Source organism: Lithobates pipiens, unplaced genomic scaffold (genome assembly GCF_037356315.1).
Source record: "Lithobates pipiens isolate NorthernLeopardFrog02 unplaced genomic scaffold, aLitPip1_a1.2 Scaffold_19, whole genome shotgun sequence".
Lineage (NCBI taxonomy): Eukaryota > Metazoa > Chordata > Amphibia > Anura > Ranidae > Lithobates > Lithobates pipiens.
In genome coordinates this window covers 274,185,007-274,207,706 of record NW_027507764.1, presented here as the reverse complement: position 1 = coordinate 274,207,706, position 22,700 = coordinate 274,185,007, and the positions used below count along the sequence as shown (strand labels likewise).

The following is a 22,700-nucleotide window of genomic DNA, read 5'->3' as shown; positions in this document are numbered from 1 at the left end:
TTGCCTAGATGGATGAAGCAAGCTATTTCTGAAACTTACAAAATTAGGGAAGTTCCTCCGCCCTTTCTCACTGTGCACACAAGAGCCTTGTCTGTGTCTTGGGCTGAAAGGGCTGGAGCCTCACAGGAACAAATTTGTAAGGCTGCCACACAGTCTAATTTTTCGACCTTCAATAAACATTATCGCCTGAATCTCCTATCTGCTCAGGACCAGGCGTTTGGTCGTAAAGGTCCTTCAGGCAGTTGCGCCCCCCCCCCCCGCCCCAGACTGTAAGTTCTCGTTCATCTTCTCATGGCTGTCCTGGAAGAGGCTTAAAGCTGAGTTAGACTTACCAGTAGCTCCTTTTCTGAGAGTCTTCCAGGACAGCTGGATTCCCACCCGGTTTTGTCTTCAAGTTATGTGCATTATGCATATGTTTTACAGGTATGTCCTACGGTTCTCCAGAAATACCGACATGGGGCCTGGAAGACCGGCCTTTTATCTGGTGGGGGGTTACCGTGTTCACTGTCCTGGTAGGGGGAGCTCTAGGTCTCATGGCTGTCCTGAAAGACTTTTAGAAAATTAGTTACTGGTAGGTCTAACTCTGCTTTTTTCATCCTCCTCCCACCATTCATCTTCTATTGCTATAATTGGGGTTATACCAAAGACTGTGTGCTCATCCATGGACTAATGATCATTACATTGTACAGAGGAGCTGTGGATGCTTTGTGTAATTTTTACACGTTTCTTTTGTTTTTGTATAAGCAATAGTTTTACCTGTCATGAATGGCTTTCATTCATGACAGCTTGCGTAATATTGTGATCTGTGATTGGCTACAGCTAATCACATGGTACAGGGTGCCAAGTACCATGAGATGGCTCTGGACCAATCACAACAATAAGCAAGCTGTCATGAACTTGAAGTAAGGCATGATCATTTTGCTTACATTGTAATCATGTGATTCCTATAATTGGTAACACTACCGAGCACCATGATCCACGGTGTCCACCAATTGTTATGCACAGGGCAGCTGTTGAACCTGCTCTTCTGGGGTCCCTTCTGGCCCCTCTTCTTTAGAGAATGCCTCCATAGCAATCGAACTGTGGTTCCTGCATCCATAGACACAGACAGTTTGGCTCGGCCCTGCCCCCTCCTTCCCCATAGGATTTGTTGACAGCAGCAGAAGCCAATGGCTCCCGCTGCTGCCTCTGTGCCTTGTGAATCTAGGTTGGGCACAGGTAAGTATTTAGGGGGGCTGCGGGATCCTGATCACAGAAAGGATTTTACTTTAATGCAGAGAATGCATTCATGTAGAAAACCTCAAGGCTTTAGAACCACTTTAAAGCTCTTCCATTTCTCTCAGTATTCTTTATTGCAAGAATTTGTTCTTTTCGTTTCCTGTAATATGGATCACAGCTTATTACATTTAGCTCTTTTAAAATGTTGTGTTCTTGTCTTACCCTCATGAGTCTTTTTCATAAAATGTATGGCACTCTGATTACTGTTATCTAAATTATCCCCTGCTTTTACATCTGCCATCAGATTTGTAATTAGTATGTCCAGCAGAGCATTATCTCTAGTAGGGGATTCCACCCACCCACTCAAGAGATTTTCCTGCATCACATTCAATAAATGTCCCTTAGCTGAGTGAGCAGTTCCCTCTACACAGTTGATATCGGGATAGTTGAAGTCCCCCATGCAAAGTACCTTTGCTCAGAAAGTGGGTCGTCTACTCCCCATTAATGTTAGGGGGCCTATAGCATACACACCCACAATTCATTTACTGTTTGTTTTGCCCCTTTTCTTCATGGTAGGGAAGGTATGCCTCCTATGTCTTGTTTACTAATAACCAACTATGCTGTGACTATAAAGTTCAGTTTTAGTCTTCTCACCAAACATTTTTTTTTTTGCAGATGTTTTGTAGTGTCTGTGTTGTTTGACATGTTGTAAGTAGACTTTTGTATAGCTTTGTGCAATAAAACAGTTTACAAATTCTGCGTAGTAGCCATGTGAAAGGTAAGTACAACCCATGAGATTGTTGAGTTTTTCAACATATTTGAACAGGTAAACACTGGATCTTCATTCAAACAGTGCCTTCAAGGTAATATTGGATACAAGATGCATCAAATTGACCTGGGGTATTCATTCTGATAATCAAACTCAGGGGTCTCCAAACTTTCTAAACAAAGGGACAGTTTACTGCCCTTTAGACCTTAGGGGGGCCGGACTGTGGCCCATTTGAGTAGGAAACGGTATCAGTGAAAAGAATATCGCCCCATTGATGGTGTCAGTGAGAAAAATGATGTCTCATCTTTGGTGTCAGTGGAGGAATAGTTCCTCATCAGTGGTGTAAGTAGGAGTAATACTGCCTCATATCAGTGGGAGAAATAGTGTCCCAGGGGCCGGATAAAGGCAAGCAAAGGACCGGTCAGTTTGGAGACAACTGTTCTAAACTAATTAACATTAACATCAGACTCACTCACTTGTGGTAAAATTAAGTTTGTATGTGTGTGAGTGTATATATATATATATATATATATATATATATACACACACATACAAATATAATATAGTGCATCCATAAAGTATTCAGACCCCCCTTTACTTTTTTCAATTTTGTTATGTTGCAGTCTGGTGCTACATTTGTTCAAGTTCATTTTTTTTCTCTCATTAATCTAAACTCAGTACTGCATAAAGACAAAGTGAAATCAACATTTTAGAAATGTCTGTGAATTTATTAAAAAGGAAAAACTGAAATATCACACATGCTTACTGTAAGTATAAAGACCCTTTACTCAATACTTTGTTGAAACAACTGTAGTATCAGGCTGCAACATAACAAAATTGAAAAAAAGGAAGGGGGTCTGAATACTTTATGAATACTTTTTGAATGCACTGTATCCACCTCAAGTTCATGAAATTAGAATCGGGTGTTCTTTATTAGGTGCCAGTGATTGCAAACTGTCTTATTTAAACCTCAGATAAAGTGCATAGATTTACACTGCCTTGAGAAAGTATGCATAACCCTTGAAATTTTCTACATTTTGTCATGTTACAACCAAAAACATATTTTTTTTTTTTGTGTGTGAAATACCAACACAAAGTGGCACATAATTGTGAAGTGGAAGAAAAATGATAAATGATTTTCAAATTCTTTTTACAAATAAATACGTGAAAAGTGTGTCCTGCATTTGTATTCAGCCCCACTGAGTCAATCTGTAGAACCAACTTTCGCTGCAATTACAGCTGCAAGTCCTTTTAGGGATGTCTTTACCAGCTTTGCACATCTTGAGAGTGAAATTTTTGCCTTTTCTTTGCAAATTAGCTCAAGCTCTGCCAGATTGGATGGAGAGCTTCTGTGTACAGCATTTTCCAAGCCTTTGCACAGATTCTCAATTGAATTTAGGTCTGGAATTTGACTGTGCCATTCTAACACATGAATATGCTTTGATCTAAACCATTCAATTGTAGCTCTGGCTGTATGTTTAGGGTCGTTGTCCTGCTGGAAGGTGAACCTCTGCCCCAGTCCTCAAGTCTTTTGCAGACTCTAACAGGTTTTCTTTTAAGATTGCCCTGTATTCAGCTCCATCCATCTTCCCATAAACTCTGACCAGGTTCCCTGCTTAAGAAAAGCATCCTCACAACATGATGGTGCCACCACCATGTTTCAAGGTGGGGATGATGTGCTCAGGGTGATGTACAGTGTTAGTTTTCCCCCACACATAGCATTTTATCTTTTGGTCAGAAAGTTACATTTTGGTCTCCTCTGACCAGAGCACCTTCTTCCACATGTTTGCTGTGTCCCCCACATGGCTTCTCTCAAACTGCAAAGGGATTTCTTGTGGCTTTCTTTCAGCAATAGCTTTCTTCTTGCCACTTTTCCATAAAGGCCAGATTTGTGGAGTGCATGACTAATTGTGCTGTAGACAGATTCCCCCGCTTGAGCTGTGGATCTCTATAGTTCCTGCAGAGTTACCATAGGCCTTTTGGCGGATTTTTGATTAATGCTCTCCGAGTCTTGGTAGGTTTGCAGCTGTGCTATACTCTTTCCATTTTTGGATGATGGATTGAACAGTGCTCCGTGAAATGTTCAAAGCTTGGAATATTTTTTTTAATAACCTAACCCTGCTTTAAACTTCTCCACAACTTTAGCACTGGCCTGTCTGGCGTGTTCCTTGGCTTTCATGATGCTGTTTGTTAACTAAAGTTCTCTAACAAACCTATGAGGGCTTCACAGAACAGCTGTATTTATACTGAGATTAACTTACACACAGGTGGAATCTATTTACTAATGAAGTGATTTCTGAAGGCAATTGGTTTCACTAGATATTAGTTGTTGGCATCAGAGTAAAGGGGGCCGAATACAAATGCACGCCACATATTTATTTGTAAAAAAAAAAAAAAGAAAATTAAAACCATTTATCACCTTCCTTCCACTTGACAATTATGTGCCACTTTGTGTTGGTATATCACATACAATCCCAATAAAATACATTTACATGTTTGGTTGTAACATGACAAAATGTGGAAAATTTCAAGGGGTATGAATACTTTTTCATGGCACTGTACATTCATAAAGAAATTGCACCAATTCACCTACATTGGAGGTGTGCCAGGAAAGAGTATTTGCTGCCCCTACAACCTGACATGTAAACAACCCTTGGTTTACATCTGTGTGGCTGCGTACTGTGTGTAGGGCAGCCCATTAATTTCAATAGACTTCCCTACTCACAAAAATGCAGGGAAAGAAGCCCCCAAGCTTTTTTTTTTTTTTTTTTAAATTGCACTGCACCAAAAGCATCCTACATTTTCCAATGTGTGGGGTACCATTAAGAATTAACGGTACCCCCTAAAGTGCAGAGCATTCGTCTGTGTGTTGGGAATGAGCGCGACAAAGGCAAGAGAATTCTTGTTGGGCCGTGTATTAGTGCTCGGATAAAACACTTATCCGAGCATGAATTTTCAATGGTTCAAAGAATGTCAGGCAAAATGGTCGGCCCTTGTGCACGTTCACTTCATCAAATCTGGCCCTCTTTGAAAAAAGTTTGGACACCCCTGCTGTAGACAAAACCAGGCCTTCTGGATGTGCTGTGGACGGAGGATTTAAATTATTTGGCCATAATAACACAAGACATGTTTTGGCATAAACCAAAAACATTTCCAGAGAAATTTATTCCAACTGTAATGCTTTGTGATTGAAATGTTATGGTTTAGTGTTACTTTCGGTGTTTCTTCACTGCTACAGGGCCATGGCAGCTTTCTGTCATTGAGTTACGTGTGAAATCTGTATCATAATACAGTGTACTTGATGAGAATGTGGCCAGCTGTTTAACCACTGGGCACTTAAACACCCTTCCTGCCCAGACCAATTTTCAGCTTTCGGTGCTCTCACATTTTGAATGACAATTACTCAGTCATGCAACACTGTACCCATGTGAAATTTTTGTCCTTTTTCACACAAATAGAGCTTTCTTTTGGTGGTATTTAATCACCGCTGGGTTTTTTATTTTTTGTGCTATAAAAGAAAAAAGACCGGAAATTCTGTAAAAAAAAATAATTTTTCTTTGTTTCTGTTATAAAATATAGCAGATTAGTAATTTTTTTTCTTACATTTTGGCCAAAATTTATACTACTACATATCTTTGGTAAAAATAAGTACAAATTGGTGGCTATTATTTGGTCTTTGTGAAAGTTATAGAGTCCACAAGCTATGGTGCCAATATCTGAAAATTGATCACACCTGAAGTACTGACTGCCTATTTCAATTCTTGAGACCCTAACATGCCAGAAAAGTACAAATACCCCCCAAATGACCCCTTTTTGGAAAGAAGAAATTCCAAGGTATTTGGTAAGAGGCATGGTGAGTTTTTTGAAGTTGTCATTTTTTTCCACAATTCTTTGCAAAATCAAGATTTTGTTTTTCATTTTTTTTTTAACAAAATTGTCATATTATCAGGTTATTTCTCACATACAGCATATGCATACCACAAATTACACCCCAAAACACATTCTGCTATTACTCCTGAGTATGGCGATACCACATATGTGAGACTTTTACACAGCGTGGCCACATACAGAGGCCCAACATGCATGGAGCGCCATCAGGTGTTTTGGAGCACCCAGGACAATTCTGACATTTCTCTCCTACATGTAAAAATCATCATTTATTTGCTAGAAAATTACATAGAACCCCAAAACATTATATATGTTTTTTAGCAAAGACCCTAGAAAATACAATGGTGGTCGTTGCAACTGTTTATCTTGCACGGTATTTGCGCAGCAATTTTTTGAATGCGTTTTTTTTTTTTTTAGAAAAAAACAGTTTTATGCTTTAAAAAAGACAAAACAGTAAAGTTAGCCCAATGTTTTTGCATAATGTGAAAGATGAAGTTATGCTGAGTAAATAGATACCTAACATGTCACCATTCAAAATTGCACACATTCGTGGAATGGCGCCAAACGTTGACACTTAAAAATCCCCATAGGCAACGTTTTACATTTTTTTTACTGGTTACATGTTTTGAGTTACAGAGGAGGTCTAGGGTCAAAATTATTGCTCTCACTCTAACGTTCGCAGCAATACCTCACATGTGTGGTTTGAACACCGTTTTCATATGTGGGCAGGACTTGCGTATGTGTTCACTTCTTAATGCGAGCACATGGGGACAGGGGCGCTTTAATTTTATTTATTTTTTATGGTTCATTTTACTTTATTTTAATTTGACATTTTTTTTTCCCCAAAAATAAATTTTTTGATCACTTTTATTCCTATTACAAGGAATGTAAACATCCCTTGTAATAGGAATATGGCATGACAGGTCCTCTTTACAGTGAGATATGGGGTCAATAAGACCCTACATCTCACCTCTAGGCTGGGAAGCCTGAAATAATAAAAATAATATGACGGCCGGCGGGCAGGAAGTGGTTAAAATGCATTGCTGGGTATTGCAGAGTATTGGCAGAGCATTGCTGGGAATTGCAGAGTATTGGCAGGGTATTGCTGGGTATTGCAGAGTATTGGCAGGGCATTGCTGGGTATTGCAGAGTATTGGCAGGGAATTGCGGGGTTAATTGTCGGTGAGCAGCGCTGTGGGCACTGCAGATCCAGCCCACAGCACTGCTGACACTGATCTCTCCTCTCCACTGTACCGATCGGTACAGAAAGGGGAGGGAGGAACCGGCGTCATAACATGCGTCATTTGACTGAGTGATCACGTGGTAAACAACCATCACGTGGACCCGGCGGTCACGGGCGCGCGAGAGCGGAATTCTGGGAGGACATTATAGTACGTCCTCCCAGAGTTAAGCAACTGCCCTGTAGCCATCATTCGGCTATGGGCCAGTTGTTAAGTGGTTAAAAGCGAAGTTTAACTGGAAGTGGATCTTTCAATATTATAAAGCACACCACCAAAGCATCCAAGAAATGTCTCCAAATAGAATAAAGGGTTAAAGACTGGCCTAAAATGGTCAGTTCATGCAAGGAAACCTATTAACATCTTGCAACCGAAGAAATTTTGCATGGAGGAATTAGTGTCAGAGACTGGTGGACAGTCATACAAAACGACTCCAAGAAGTAATTTGATTTGCTGAATAACTTATTGAAAAGGCAAATTTTCTTTGTGCTTTTATTCGCAATCAATTCCTTTGTCTGCAGGTACTATTTGAATGAAGCTCTGTTTGTTCAAATATATGAAAAATAGTCAACAATTTACATGGGATATCTTTTATTTTTTACATGACATGACTTGAAGAAGGTATTCATACCCCTTGAAATTTTTCACATTTTGTCATGTTGCAACCAAAAACGTAAATGTATTTTATTGGGATTGTATGTGATAGATCAACACAAAGTGCCACGTAATTGGGAAGCAGAAGGAAAGTTATAAATGGTTTTGAGTTTTTTTACAGATCAATATGTGAAAAGTGTGGTGTGCATTTGTATTCAGCCCCCTTTGCTCTGATACCCCTAACTAAAATCTAGTGAAACCAATTGCATTCAGAAGTCACCTAATTAGTAAATAGAGTCCACCTATATGTAATTTAATCTCAGTATAAATAAAGCTGTTCTGTGAAGTCCTCAGAGGTTTGTTAGGGAACCTTTGTGAACAAACCGCATCACAAAGGCCAAGGAACACAGCAGACAGGTTAGGGATAAAGTTGTGGAGAAGTTTAAAGCAGGGTTAGGCTATAGAAAATTATCCCAAGCTTTAAACATCTCACAAAGCACTGTTCAATCCATCATCCAAAAATGGAAAGATTATAGCACAATTGCAAACCTACCAAGACATGGCTGTCCACCTAATCTGACAGGCCGGGCAAGGAGAGCATTCATCAGAGAAGCAACTGGAGGAGCTGCAGAGATCCACAGCTCAGGTGGAAGAATCTGTCCACAGGACAACTATTATTCTTCATGCACACGAGACGCTGTTAAACGCTTGTTCAGAGGCAGTTGGACACTTTTTTCAACTGCCCCTGAACTCATTCATTGTTATCCTATGTGTCCATGTACACAGTCTCGTTTTTTGCCGTTTTTATGCAGTTTCATTTAGCCTCGTTTTTCCAGAAGCAAAAAAATGGGTTCAGAGGCAAAAGTTTCCATGTTTCAGAGGCAAAAGTTTCCATGTTTCAGACGCAAAACTTGGCAAAATGTGGTAAAATGCGGTAAAGCGCCGCTACCGCGTTTTCGTTTATAAGCGTTTTTAAAGGTGACCTATTTTTTTGACATTAAAAAATCTCAAAAATGATTGCAAATGATGAAAAACCATAAAAAAATATTTTAAACAATTGCAATTGCAAGTGGACAATCCACAACTTGTGGCAAGTGACATGGCAGGTGGCAAGTGATGTGGCAAGTGACATGGCAGGTGGCAAGTGGACAATCCACAACTTGTGGCAAGTGACGTGGCAGGTGAAGTGGCAAGTGCACAATCCACAACTTGTGGCAGGTGACGTGGCAAGTGACTTGGCAGGTGACGTGGCAAGTGGACAATCCACAACTTGCGGCAGGTGACGTGGCAAGTGACCTGGCAGGTGACGTGGCAAGTGGACAATCCACAACTCGTGGCAGGTGACGTGACAGGTGACGTGGCAAGTGGACAATCCACAACTTGTGGCAAGTGACATGGCAGGTGGCAAGTGACGTGGCAAGTGGACAATCCACAGCTTGTGGCAAGTGAGGTGGCAGGTGAAGTGGCAAGTGACATGGCAAGTGGACAATCCACAACTTGTGGCAAGTGACCTGGCAGGTGACGTGGCAAGTGGACAATCCACAACTTATGGCAGGGGACGTGGCAAGTAATGTGGCAAGTGGACAATCCACAACTTGTGGCAGGTGACGTGGCAAGTGAACAATCCACAACTTCTGGCAAGTGACGTGGCAAGTGACCTGGCAGGTGACGTGGCAAGTGACGTGGCAAGTGGACAATCCACAACTTTTGGCTGGTGATGTGGCAAGTGGACAATCCACAACTTGTGGCAGGTGATGTGGCAAGTGGACAATCCACAACTCGTGGCTGGTGACATGGCAAGTGGACAATCCACAACTTGTGGCAGGTGATGTGGCAGGTGACGTGGCAAGTGGACAATCCACAACTTGTGGCAAGTGATGTGGCAGGTGGACAATCCACAACTTGTGGCAGGTGACGTGGCAAGTGGACAATCCACAACTCATGGCAGGTGACATGGCTGGTGACGTGGCAAGAGGACAATCCACAACTTGTGGCATGGCAGATGGCATGGCAGGTGATGTGGCAGGTGATGTGGCAGGTGACGTGGTAAGTGGACAATCCACAACTTGTGGCAGGTGACGTTTCAAGTGACGTGGCAAGTGGACAATCCACAACTTGTGGCAGGTGATGTGGCAAGTGACGTGACAAGTGGACAATCCACAACTTGTGGTAAGTGACGTGGCAAGTAGACAATGCACAACTTGTGGCAAGTGACATGGCAGGTGGCAAGTGACGTGGCAAGCTGACAATCCACAACTTGTGGCAGGTGACATGGCAAGTGGACAATCCACAACTTGTGGCAGGTGACGTGGCAAGTGGACAATCCACAACTTGTGGCAGATGACGTGGCAAGTCATGTGGCAAGTGGACAATCCACAACAAGTGGCAAGGGACACACTAAATACAAGTAAACTGCTGCTCTCACAGCTGCTGCTACTCACTCTGGTCTCACAAAATTGTTGAAATAGTTAATAATACTGTTTTTTGAGCTGGGGAGGGTCTATGATGTTAGCTTAACTAAACGCTTCTAGACGCGAATGCGGTAAAATGCAGTAAAACGCCGCTAAATCGCTGTAAAGATTGCGGCAAAACGTGCGTTTCTAAACGAAGGAAGGGGGAAGGGAGAGTGGAAAGGGAGAAGGGGAAGAAACTATGCCTCGAGAGGGAACTGACTAATATGTAAGGGGAACTCCAATAAAGTCAATATCTGCTGATGATGGAAGCGGAAGCCTGGATGAAAAATAATTGCACTTGGAAAAGAAGTGTAACTGCTGAAAAATAAACAGAAAGAGTGTGTGATCATTCCATGCAAATTGCCAAAGATAAAGTCCTGTATAAAAATAATGGGACAATACCCCTATAATGGCAGAAGAAATAAAGTTAGGACCAGTCCATAATACACCTGGATGTTGGGGGATTGAGGCAGTTCATAAATGCAATTACTTCCTGGTGTGCTCTTGCATTAGATGTAATGCAGATAACGCTCAGACAAGCCAGTGTATAATGTAGCACAAAAGCAACTCCAGGGTCCGTTGCCAGCAATCCACTCTATCATGCACAGTGTCTCAAGCGATTTAAAAAGTAAAAATCTAGCATACAATACCCTCCTGTTGTGATGTGATCTATATCGGGTCTACATCCAAGGTACTGCTAAAGTATCTGTCCTCCGTTTTGCTCTAAAATACACCGTAATGCAATAATAATAATGTAATACAGGCGTTGGTCCGGTGCATACTTCTTATCCGGTTATGAACAGTCTCCATATAGAACGGCAGCTATCAGGTTCCCCCAGCCTCTCGTGCACGCTTTAGCTGTGGGTGGACTTCTGGGACATGATGGAGAGAAGGTGTCACGTGAGTGGATTACTGGCAAGAGACCCTGAAGTTGCTTTTGTGCTACATTATACATTGGCTTCATTTCGTTTTTACCTTATGGGCTTCACTATTTTTTGCTGCCTTGATTTAATGCTGAACTGCTGAGGAGTGACAACCTATGACTTCAGCCTTGTGTCTGGAAATCTTTCATAAGGTGGCTATATGTCATTTGAATACTGAACCCTCTGACTACTTGTGACCCCATGGAGAGTGAGACCTGCAATTCCTGTGATTGATTGATTTGAGGCTCATTACAAATCGATATCTGGTAAGCAGATTGAGACACACCTGGGTGCCGAGTGGTTTCTTTCTTCTGACACATTGGAAGTGGTGAAACTAATTTCCATTTTACCTTACGGTCTTCGCTATTTTTTGATGCCTAGTTATTTCTTTGCATGTTTGAGTAATGCTGAACTGCTGAGGAGTGACAACCTGTGACTTTAGCTCTGTCTCTGGAAATTTTTTATATGGTGGCTACATGTCGTTTGAATACCGAACCCACTGACCACTTGTGACCCCATGGATAGGGACTTCCTGTGATTGATTTGAAGCTCATTACAAATGGATATCTGGTAAGCAGACTGAGACACACCTGGATGTTGGGTGTTTTCTTTCTCCTGGCACATTGGAAGTGGCAAAAGGTTCTTCGTTATTTGCTTATCTTCGCTGAATGAACTGCTCATTTACATTAGCGCTGCATTTTGGACTATATTTAATTTTTTGTTCGGTGATCAACGAACTGTGCTGGTTGCTTTTGACATTGATATAAGCACTATAGCTTGTGCATATGGTTTATATTGACCTTAGCGCTGATACCCATCTATTTCTGTTTTACAGTCAGTCTGTAGACAGGTCATGCCAAGCTGGAAAGATTGTTCTCGTTCAGATATCAAACACCATCTTCCCTATACTACAGTTGCTGCTTTGAACCTTTCCCCTGTGAATTGGCTCTTAAATCTAAAGCTGCTACCAGCACCAGTTATACAATGCTATTCAACAGAATTGGCTGTTCAGTAGGTTTGGGACCTTCTTCCGCCTGCTCTTTTGTGAAGTTATCCCTGCAATTTCCCGTGGGTTCAACGGGAGCATGGGTGGGGTGGCTTTGCTTCCCCGCTTATCCTTTCTTTCTTTGTAATGTTGTTTTTATCCACTGACCGCGCGCTACGTACGTTCACTCCTTGGCAATAAGACATTTACCAAAGCTGTTTAAACCTACCTTGAAGATCGAGCATATAGAACGCCGAAACATGTTGGTGTCAGGGTTATAGACCTATTCCATCATTGAACAGTGATGCACCGCATTCGCGCCCTCTATATATACATTTATTCTATGTAATATCATTGTACTGTATTTTACCTTACCTTTTTTAAATTTTAATACCAACAAAATACTTTCATTTTCTTGTTGTTCAGCATGTGTCTGCAAACTCTTTGAGCCTAAAAAGTCCCGCCTATTTGTTTTGGGGAGTTCTCTACCCATTTGTACATTAGGGATGTGGCTGAATTAAGCAGCTATTCTAAACCTCTATTCCAGCAGGACATCAACCCTAAACATATAGCCAAAACTACAATGAAAGGGTTTAGATCAAAGCATATTCATGTGTTAGTAGCACAGTCAAAGTCCAGACCTAAAGCCAATTGAGAAGCCTGTGCAAGACTTAAAGGAAGTCTTGCACTTTTGCACACCTCTTTGTAAAAAAAAATAATTGAAAACCGTTTATTTTCCTTCCACTTCACAATTATGTATCACTTTGTACTGGGCTATCACATAAAATCCCAATAAAATACATTTACATTTTTGGTTGTAACATTACAAAATGTGGAAAATTTCAAGGAGTTTGAATACTTTTTCAAGGCACTGTATATAACCACCTATGACAATATGGCAAACAGTCACTTTCTTGGGGTCCTGAAAGTCCTAGTAAGACTAGCTTTTATAAAACACGCATGTAAGTGAGGATTTGGGACAGGCTTTAACATAAATAGATTCAGACATTCTCATTATATAAGACTCCTATCATAAACTGTTTTTCTGTTTACAGATGTGCAACTGTGAAATATGGTTATCAGAAGTTACCCAAAACATCTGTCATCATTGCATTTTACAATGAAGCATGGTCCACTCTCTTGCGTACAGTCCACAGTGTCTTGGAAACCTCTCCAGACATTCTTCTTGAAGATATTATCCTAGTAGATGATTATAGTGAAAAAGGTAAAAAATGCTGTTTACAAGTTATTTTTTTTTATAAGATGAACAAGGACATTATTTTGAAGAGGAATTTTCCACAGACCATCATGAACACAAAGTGAAGCTGTGCTGACTTCCATCTGTAAATTATGTGCAAGCAGAAATGTTTTTTTTGTTTTTGTTTTTGTTTTTTTTACTTGTATGTGATTGGGTATTCTTTTCAAAGTGAAATTGCACCATATCCACTAAGCTCTGCGGACAATTCTTTTGCAAAGTGCAACTTCCCTTGCAAAATCAAGAGCCTGTTTGACTTAAGTAATTCAACCTCTATATCTCCTCCTTCTCTCTTCATGCCTAACAAAACCATGGAAAGGCATCAGATGCTTTAGTGAAATATTGTTAAGGAGGAGATTAAATTGCAGCCATATAGGAATGATAGAAATGACAGTGGTCTCTCAAATAATTTGATAAGTTCAACTTGTTAAGCACAGCCCTCAAAAAATCGTGATTTGTAGGTTTAATTTTATTTTGACCAACATTTTTCCTATTGCACTTTATACATAAACATGTTTATGGCTATAACCAAAACGTTTTGTAGGTTTTTAGGGCTGTATGTGACCTAAGGATTTTGTAGGTTTTTATGACTGTATGTGACTATCTTAAGAAAATCTCCATTCACGCCTTACCAAGGTGACATCGCCTCCATTGTAGTTTCTACCAAGAAGACACTGAAGAAAAAGTATTATTCAGAAGCTGAAGTTAGGGGTTGCTAAAGACTAGCACTGGGGCTTTAGAGCTTATAGCACAGCATGACATATATCCCCATACATGGACTTCTTCTAATTTTGGTAGTCCTGCCACTTATTTATAGTAATTGTGAGGGTTCAGCCCCAGGATATTTTGCAGGAGACCTGGGAGTGTGTCTCGGATTCCAAGGCCTAGTGATGCCATATTTGTTATAAACTATTCACAAACATGTTCAGAGTAGTTTACGTTGCTATTTGTATCTGTATTTTGATTGTGTAGTAACTTTCTTTTGTCATTTGTTATGCTAACAGGAAGTTCCCAGTAAGTGCTTTGTGTAGGTTGTGTTAAAAACTAACTAAAATTGCAAAATCATATTCTGATTATGTGTGCTTGTTTTTATTTCATGAAAAATAAAGCAGTATATGCACTGAAGGTCACAATTTGAATTTCAGCAAGTGAGTATGAGGCATATTGTGAATGCCTCATAAATGTGAGGTGAAAGTGGTAGAAATCCTGCCTGACCTTTACACTTTAATGGACATAAAATTGTCAGCAATTGTTCAACAGCAGGATTACTGATTTGAATTGCTTATATACACACTAGCGCATGATTCTGCTTTTTGTTTTACCGGCTATTTATCTCTTTTTACGCTAGCATGTTTTCACTTCAGCCATAATAGCATAAATAAAAAATGGAAGACAAAAAATTTTATCAAAATACACCAAGCCAAATTGAGCATGCAAAAGCAAACCTTTTAAATAGGTGGTAAATATAGCAGGACCCTCCAGGTGTGGTTACCATTAATTTTTACAGTCTTGCAAAACTTGGGTGCGTTTATGCAAATTGTTACCTCAGCTTGCATAGTTGTGTTCTGTGTTTCATGCTAGATTTTGATAGTACCTGCATGTTGGTCTGTGTATCGAGTTTTTGTTTTTGGTCAGTAAACATACACTTTATTTTTACAATACTCATTTCATCTGCTATTGTAGTAACGTAATGTTCAATATGGTTATAGAACATCTGAAGGAGCGTTTGCAAGAATATGTGTCTAAACTGAAGAAAGTTCGACTAATCCGTGCAAACAAGAGAGAAGGTCTCGTACGAGCACGGCTCCTTGGTGCCTCCCAAGCCAAAGGAGAAGTTTTGACTTTCCTTGATTGCCATTGTGAGTGTCATATAGGCTGGTTGGAACCACTTCTAGAAAGGTACCTTCTTCACATGGATTATATTGCTCAGCATATACTATGTTTTTTAAATCACTTTTTTTTTCAATTGTATATCTTTTGCTTATTTTTTTTTTACAGTCAAGTCCATAAATATTGGGACATCAACACAATTCTAATCTTTTTGGCTCTATACACCACCACAATTGATTTGAAATGAAATGAACAAGATGTGCTTTAACTGCAGACTTCCAGCTTTAATTGGAGGGTATTTACATCCAAATCTATATAAATCGTTAATAATAATCCAAATCAGATGAACAGTGTAGGAATTACAACAGTTTGTATATGTGCCTCCCACTTTTTTTTTTTTTTCAAAATTTTTATTTAATACAAGAAGACCAGGATACATGGATCAGTACAACCAAAAGTATAGATAACAGTACAACTGTAGGAAAACAAACGGCAACATTTCTATACCAATGCAGACATAACGCCCGTCGTTAAGGTTTCACCACTAGATAAGTCTAGAGGGTAGGATCATTTAGACACATATAATTCCCACGGCCGACACCGTTTCCTCCAGGGGGGTGAACAGCCTGTCTAGGTGCGGGGGAGCAGAAATGCATCTGTCCATGTAAACGTGGTCCTTCCTTCTTTTTTTATTTTTTTTGTAATCTCAAACTCTCCCTACAGTGTTCCTCCTAGGGATACTAAAGGACCGGAAGAGGTCCATAGAGGAAGGGTGTAACATGGCAAAAGGGACAGGCCAGTAAAAGAGGGGGGAAAGGGATAAGGGGGGGGAAAGGGTAGGTAATAAGGGTACCGTAACAATATCCTGAAAAGGTCGTCATTTGGCGCTCCTGAGAGCTCGGCCTTCAGTGGAAAACCTGAAGGCATTCCATGCCTGCCACGTTTTAGAGTACGTTTCCTGTCGGTAAATATGGCTGGCTGGTGAGGATCAGGTCCTCCAGCCTGCTGATGTCATCCACTTTGTGTAGCCATTGAGCGATGGTCGGCGGGTTCGAGGATTTCCAGTTAAGAGGTATGCACATCTTAGCTGCATCCAGTAGGTGCCGTATCACGGATCTGCCATATTTCCGGGAAGGAATATCCGTCACATGAAAAAGAAAATAGGCTGGTGAAAACGGCACCTCCCTGTCAGTGAATGTCTGGGTAATACGCCATACCTCTCTCCAGAAATTGTGTAATCGGGGGCAGGACCAGAATATATGCAGGAGGGTACCCTCGTCTGAGTGGCACCTCCAGCACCTGTCCGGGGTCGTCGGGAAAATCTTATGCAGGGGAGCGGGGGTTCTATACCAGCGGGAGATAATTTTAAAGTTAGTTTCCTGTTGCCTGGTGCATAGTGAGGATTTGTGGGTGTAATTAATTACCTATTTGTCGCTTCTGACTGTCTGTGAAGGTAACCGCTAGGTCGTGCCTCCCACTTTTTAAGGGACCAAAAGTATGGCACAATTGGCTGTTCCATGGCCAGGTGTGTGTTATTCCCTCATTATCCCGTTTACAAGGAGCAGATAAAAGGTCCAGAGTTTTTTAAGTGTGCTATTTGCATTTGGAATCTGTTGCTGTCAACTCTCAATATGAGATCCAAAAAGCTGTCACTATCAGTGAAGTAAGCCGTCATTAGGCTGAAAAAACAAAACAAACCCATCAGACATAGCAAAAACATTAGGTGTGGCCAAATCAACTGTTTGGAACATCTTTAAAAAGAAAGAATGCACCGGTGAGCTCAGTGAATACAGAGGGTTCGCCACAAGATGTAAACCATTGGTGAGCCTCAAAAACAGGAAGGCCAGATTAGAGTTTGATAAACAACATCTAAAAAAGCCTTCACAGTTCTGGAACAACATCCTATGGACAGATGAGACCAAGATCAACTTGTACCAGAGTGATGGGAAGAGAAGAGTATGGAGAAGGAAAGGCACTGCCCATGATCCAAAGCATATCACCTCATCCATGAAACATGGTGGTGGTAGTGTCATGGTGTGAGCATGTATGGCTGCCAATGGAACTGGTTCTCTTGTATTTATTGATGATGTGACTGCTGACAAAAGCAGCAGGATGAATTCTGAAGTGTTTTGGGCAATATTATCTGCTCATATTCAGCAAAATGCTTCAGAACTCATTGGACGGCGTTTCACAGTGCAGATTTACAATTTTTTAAGGGAAAGAAGTGGAATGTTAGGCAATGGCCAAGTCAATTACCTGACCTAAATCCGATTGAGCATGCATTTCACTTGCTGAAGACAAAACTGAAAGGAAAATGCCCCAAGTACAAGCAGGAACTGAAGACCGTTGCAGTAGAGGCCTGGCAGAGCATCACCAGGGATGAAACCCAGCGTCTGGTGATGTCTATGCGTTCCAGACTTCAGGCTGTAATTGACTTCAAAGGATTTGCAACCAAGTATTAAAAAGTGAAAGTTTGATGGATAATTGTTAATCTGTACCATTACGTTTGGTCCCTTAGAAAGTGGGAGGCACATATACAAACTGTTGTAATTCCTACACCGTTCACCTGATTTGGATGTAAATTCAAATTAAAGCTGAAAGTCTGCAGTTAAAGCGCACCTTGTTCGTTTAATTGCAAATCCATTGTGGTGGTGTATAGAGCCAAAAAGATGTCCCAATATTTATGGATCTGACTGTAAATAAATAGATGAATCCAAATTGAAAGATTTGCATAGAACATTAAAAGGAGTATTAAAAACTTATATGTGTATGTGTGTATATATATATATATATATATATATATATATATATATATATATATATAGGTCAAATTCCTATAAGCAGTACGTAAAAAATAAAAATAAACGTAAAACCAAAATGGCTTTCTTAATGTGGAAAATAAAGGGAAAAAGACATTTAATACTTTAATTCCATTTTTTTTTTCTTTTTATTTTTTACACATGCTAAAATGCCCATTAAAAAAAAATTGACTCCTAATAACCTACCAAAAGTTATAATCTTTTTTTTTTTTTTTGTTAAATATTTTATGTTGCACAACAACTTGGGAAAACTAACTACAGACTACTTTTGCTCCCTCATCATTAGTGACCAAGGTACGGGAAAATTGTTAAAATTCATAACTAGGTGGTACAGGTGCTCCTGATGCCATACCTTTAAAGACACCATGCTCTGTATATGGTGTGAATCCCCCCCCCCCCCAAATCCAAGCATTCTGGTTGCAAATCCTTAAAGAGGAGGTAAATCCTGATGGGTTTTACTTCCTATTTTTTCCCCTGCAAACTTAAAGCATAATGGGCTAGTATGCATTGCATACTAGCCCATTATGTTGCCCTTACCTGCAAACTAAGCCCACAATGCCCCCACTGGTGGCCTCATCCATCTTCACTCCTCTTCCTTCTGGGGCTGTGGACTCCGGCCGTAGCGGCATGACGTCACTCCAGCGCATGCGTGCAGGAGCCACCAGTCACGGCAGAGGCCCTTTAGAAATGGCACAGTCGTGCCCTTTCTTCAGTGCACATGCGCCGATGACATCGACGCAAGCGTATATGGGTAATTATCTCTTAAACTAGGCTTACCTGTAGGTAAGTGGTGTAACTAAGTTTACAACCACTTTAACCTCCACTGTAAGCTTATGACAACTCATATCCTGCTTTCTCCTACTTTGACCCCTCTCTTCATGATTCCCGGTACTATTAAGTCCACAAAAATGATGTCCTTTGACATTTTCTAGCAGATTCCAGGATGGCCATACCCCACTACTGGAAAATAACCACCACACCTTCCTTTGTGGAATAGGTGAAAGCACTTGACTCCATCAGAGACCTTGAATGTTTGCTGTTGCAGAAAAGTGATATGGAAGAACAGTTTTCAAAGACTTCGATTTCGTGGTCTGTGTTCCTTTTATTCATTGGCATTTAGGGATTGGATTAGGGAAGATTATATTCCTCCCCTCCCCTACCTTTCTTAGTTTTTTTTCCATTTGCCATCTTTTTTTTTTTTTTGTACTCCATCCTTCAATTGCTTTCTTCTCCACCACCTATCTCTCCACTTTGGGACATCAACCTCATTTGCTCAATTATCACCCTCTTACTTACAGATTTTTTATTTTTTTTTGCATCAGTATATAGCACACCATAGTCTCTCATCAACAAATTGTGGCAAGCTTTACGCCCTTGTAATTTAGTTCCCTTCTACTTATCACCACCATTTTGCCTATTGGCAGTGCTACTTTCACATCACATGCAATCCTTTTCCTTCTTTTCTTTTTTTTTATTTTTTTTTTAACATTTTCCTCTATTTTATTCTTTGTTTATTTTATTAGAATTCCGAAAAAGTAAAAATATTGCAAAAATATGCTTCCTTTTCCATTACCTTATATCTCCCCGTCCCCTCCCCCTCCAATCTCCCTCCCCCACCCTCCCCTCTCTCTCTCCGTCTCTCTCTCCCGCCCTCCCTCTCATCTCCCCTCGAGACCACTCATTCTGAGACTTTCCCTTGTTTTCTTGAACTCCAACCATTTTCCCCATTTACTATGATAAATTTCCACTTGATCTCCTCTTCTAGATATTGATTCCTCCATTGATCTTAACCACTCTATTTTAGCTAACCATTCCCTCATGGATGGGGGTTCAGCAGTGCCCCATCTCTTTGGGATCAGGCTTTTTGCAGCGATCAATAAGTGAGGGATCAATGAGTTTTTGTATTCCCCTATTGTTTTGTCAGTATCATGGAACAGACATGTCCAAGGATCCTTCTTTACCTGTTCCCCTGTTATCCGGAAGATGTTTCCTATTATTTTCTCCCAATAAGGGCCAATCTTTCCACACTCCCACCAAATATGTGCAAAAGTTCCCACCTTATCACAACCCCTCCAGCATAGTGCTGATATGTCCACCCTTCTCTTATGCGCTCTTTGTGGGACAATATACCATCTTGCCATTAATTTAAATGACATCTCCGCTGACATATTGTCCTTAGATATTGTACCTGCTATTCTTAAGATCTTCTTTCTACGTTCCTTATCTCCCAGAGTGCCCAACTCTTCTTCCCATTTTTTCAGGAAAAGTGGTTCCCCTGGATCCTTTTCCTCCTCTAAAATTTTATAAATTTTGGACAAACTTTTTTTTTTACAGCTCGGATCTGAAAGCATTCTTTCCATAGGTCTGAGATCTCCTTCCCCACGGAGTGGCCGAGGTAGCGCCTGAACAAAATGTTTAATTTGTGCATATCTCCAACTATCTAATTTCCTACCTCCCCATTTTTGTCTTATTTCTCCTAAAGTACTAACTCTGTCCCCATTCATCACATCTTTCAAAAAAATATCATCCCTTTTTGCCCATGTAGTGAAATAAACATATTCTTCCTTCCCTGGTTTAAAAAAACTTGTGTCTAATAAAGAAATTAAAGGTGAATTGTGCTGCCAATGATTTAATTTGCCCACTTTATCCCATATTTTAAACAAATTAGTAGTTAGTGGGTTGGTGCTCCTCCCCAAGTCACGATAGTCCCGTGGTATCCAAATCCTTTTTCCTAAATTGACTCCACTTTGTGTTTTCTCTATATTTACCCACCCTTTATCACCTTTATCATACACCCAGTCCACCACCCGTGAAATTACTGCTGCCTGATAATATCTTCTAAGGTTCGGGGCGGCTAATCCCCCTTCTGCTTTCCCCCTTTCCAGAGTCGCATATGAAATTCTAGGATTCCTACGTCCCCATATATGTTTTAAAATTAGGGTTTGGAGTTTCCTAAAGAACTCCTGCGGAACTTTTATTGGGATCATTTGAAACACATATATCAGTTTTGGTAAAATAAACATTTTTAACGCGTTTACTCTTCCCATTAACGACAGGGGTTTATATCGCATGCGTTTAATACATTCTTTCACCCTATTTAATATATCTGTGTAATTAGCTGCGTATGCAGATGACAATGTGGGTGTAATTCTTACTCCCAGGTACCTCAACTCTTCCCTACACCAGATGAAGGGGAAGGACCTCTGGAGTTCCTCTTGTTCTTTTTTTGATACTGTTATGTTCAGGATCTCAGTTTTTGACATATTGATCTTAAAATTTGTCAGCTTCCCATATCTGTGGATCTCCTTGATTATGTTTGGCAGAGTCACCCTGAGTTCCGAAGCATAAAATAATATGTCATCTGCATACGCAGAGACCTTGTACTCTTCTCCGCCTATTCTCACCCCCCTTATATCTCCGTTCTTCCTAATAGAAGCCAACAAGGGTTCCAAAGCGAGTATAAACAGCATTGGAGACAGGGGACATCCCTGTCTAGTTCCATTGTATAGCTTCACTACCGGGGAGAGATTACCGTTAATTTTAATTTTTGCCGTCGGGCGGGAATAAAATGCTTTTATCCATCGTAATGTTTTTTCTTTTAACCCCAAGTATTTTAAAGTCTCAAACATGAAGCCCCAGTCTACCCTGTCAAATGCTTTTTCAGCATCCACCGACAACAGGGCGACTGGGGGTCCACTACTCTCCACCTCGTGAATCAGCATTAGGGTTTTAAGACAATTATCCCTCCCCTCCCTGCCCGTAACAAACCCCGTTTGGTCCCTATGGACCCATTGGGGTAGCAATGGTTTCAGTCTTTCCGCTATCACTTTTGAGAATATCTTCACATCCGTATTCAGAAGAGAGATTGGTCTATAGCTCCCAGGGGTTGTTGGATCCTTCCCCTCCTTTAATATCATGTAAGCCATCAATGCTTCCTCCCTCAGATCTTCCCCTTCTGCAACTGCATTCATGTACTCGCATAATTTGGGCGCCAGTATCTTTTCAAACTTTTTATAATATAGGATTGGAAACCCATCCGGGCCTGGGCTTTTCCCGATTGCCACTCCCCTTATTGCCCTCACCACCTCGTCTAAGGATACCGGGGCCTCCAACATTTCCAGCTCATCCTCTGGGACTTTAGGAAGGTCTATCCCTTTTAAGTGCTCAATAGTGTCCTCCTTATCTCTACTTTTCTCCTTTCCCTGTCCTACCTTATATAACTGGCTGTAATAATTATGGAAGACCGTCGCTATTTCAGGGGTGGAGTGCTTCATTTCCCCCTTTTCATTTTTAATTTTGGGTATAAAGGACGCATTTCTTCTCTCCCGCACTACTCTCGCTAACCATTTCCAAGGTTTGTTCCCCTCCTGGTATCTTATGCTCTCTGCCCAGTGGTTAACTCGCACCTTTTCCTCCTCCAAGAGTTCTTCTAATTGTAGTTTCTTATCTTTTAACTCTACTTTCTCTGGGATCCCCTTTGATCTAGTTTGTTGCTCCAATTCCCAAATCTCCTTATTTAGATCTTGTAACTTTTTCCCTATTTCCTTTTTTTTCCCTGTCCCGATGCTTATTAAAATTCATTGTATAAATGCTTTGTGGGTCTCCCATATCGTACTCCTCGTAACCCCTGGGGAATCATTTCTTATAAAAAACTCTTCTAGTTCTATTTCGATTCTACTTCTAGTTTCTGGGTCCTGGATCAATGCTTCATTTAATCTCCATGTCTCT

The 22,700-nt window shown here is 40.7% G+C and overlaps 1 protein-coding gene across 1 annotated transcript in view; it reads left to right on the top strand.

The window, feature by feature from the left end:
- Positions 1 to 22,700, top strand: part of GALNT12 (polypeptide N-acetylgalactosaminyltransferase 12) — a 323,293-nt gene that overhangs the window by 55,804 nt on the left and 244,789 nt on the right. Inside the window, exons 2-3 of the mRNA XM_077491945.1 lie at positions 13,124 to 13,293; positions 15,033 to 15,222. Coding sequence (XP_077348071.1) covers positions 13,124 to 13,293; positions 15,033 to 15,222 — 360 coding nt within the window. The remainder of the gene's footprint in view (positions 1 to 13,123; positions 13,294 to 15,032; positions 15,223 to 22,700) is intronic.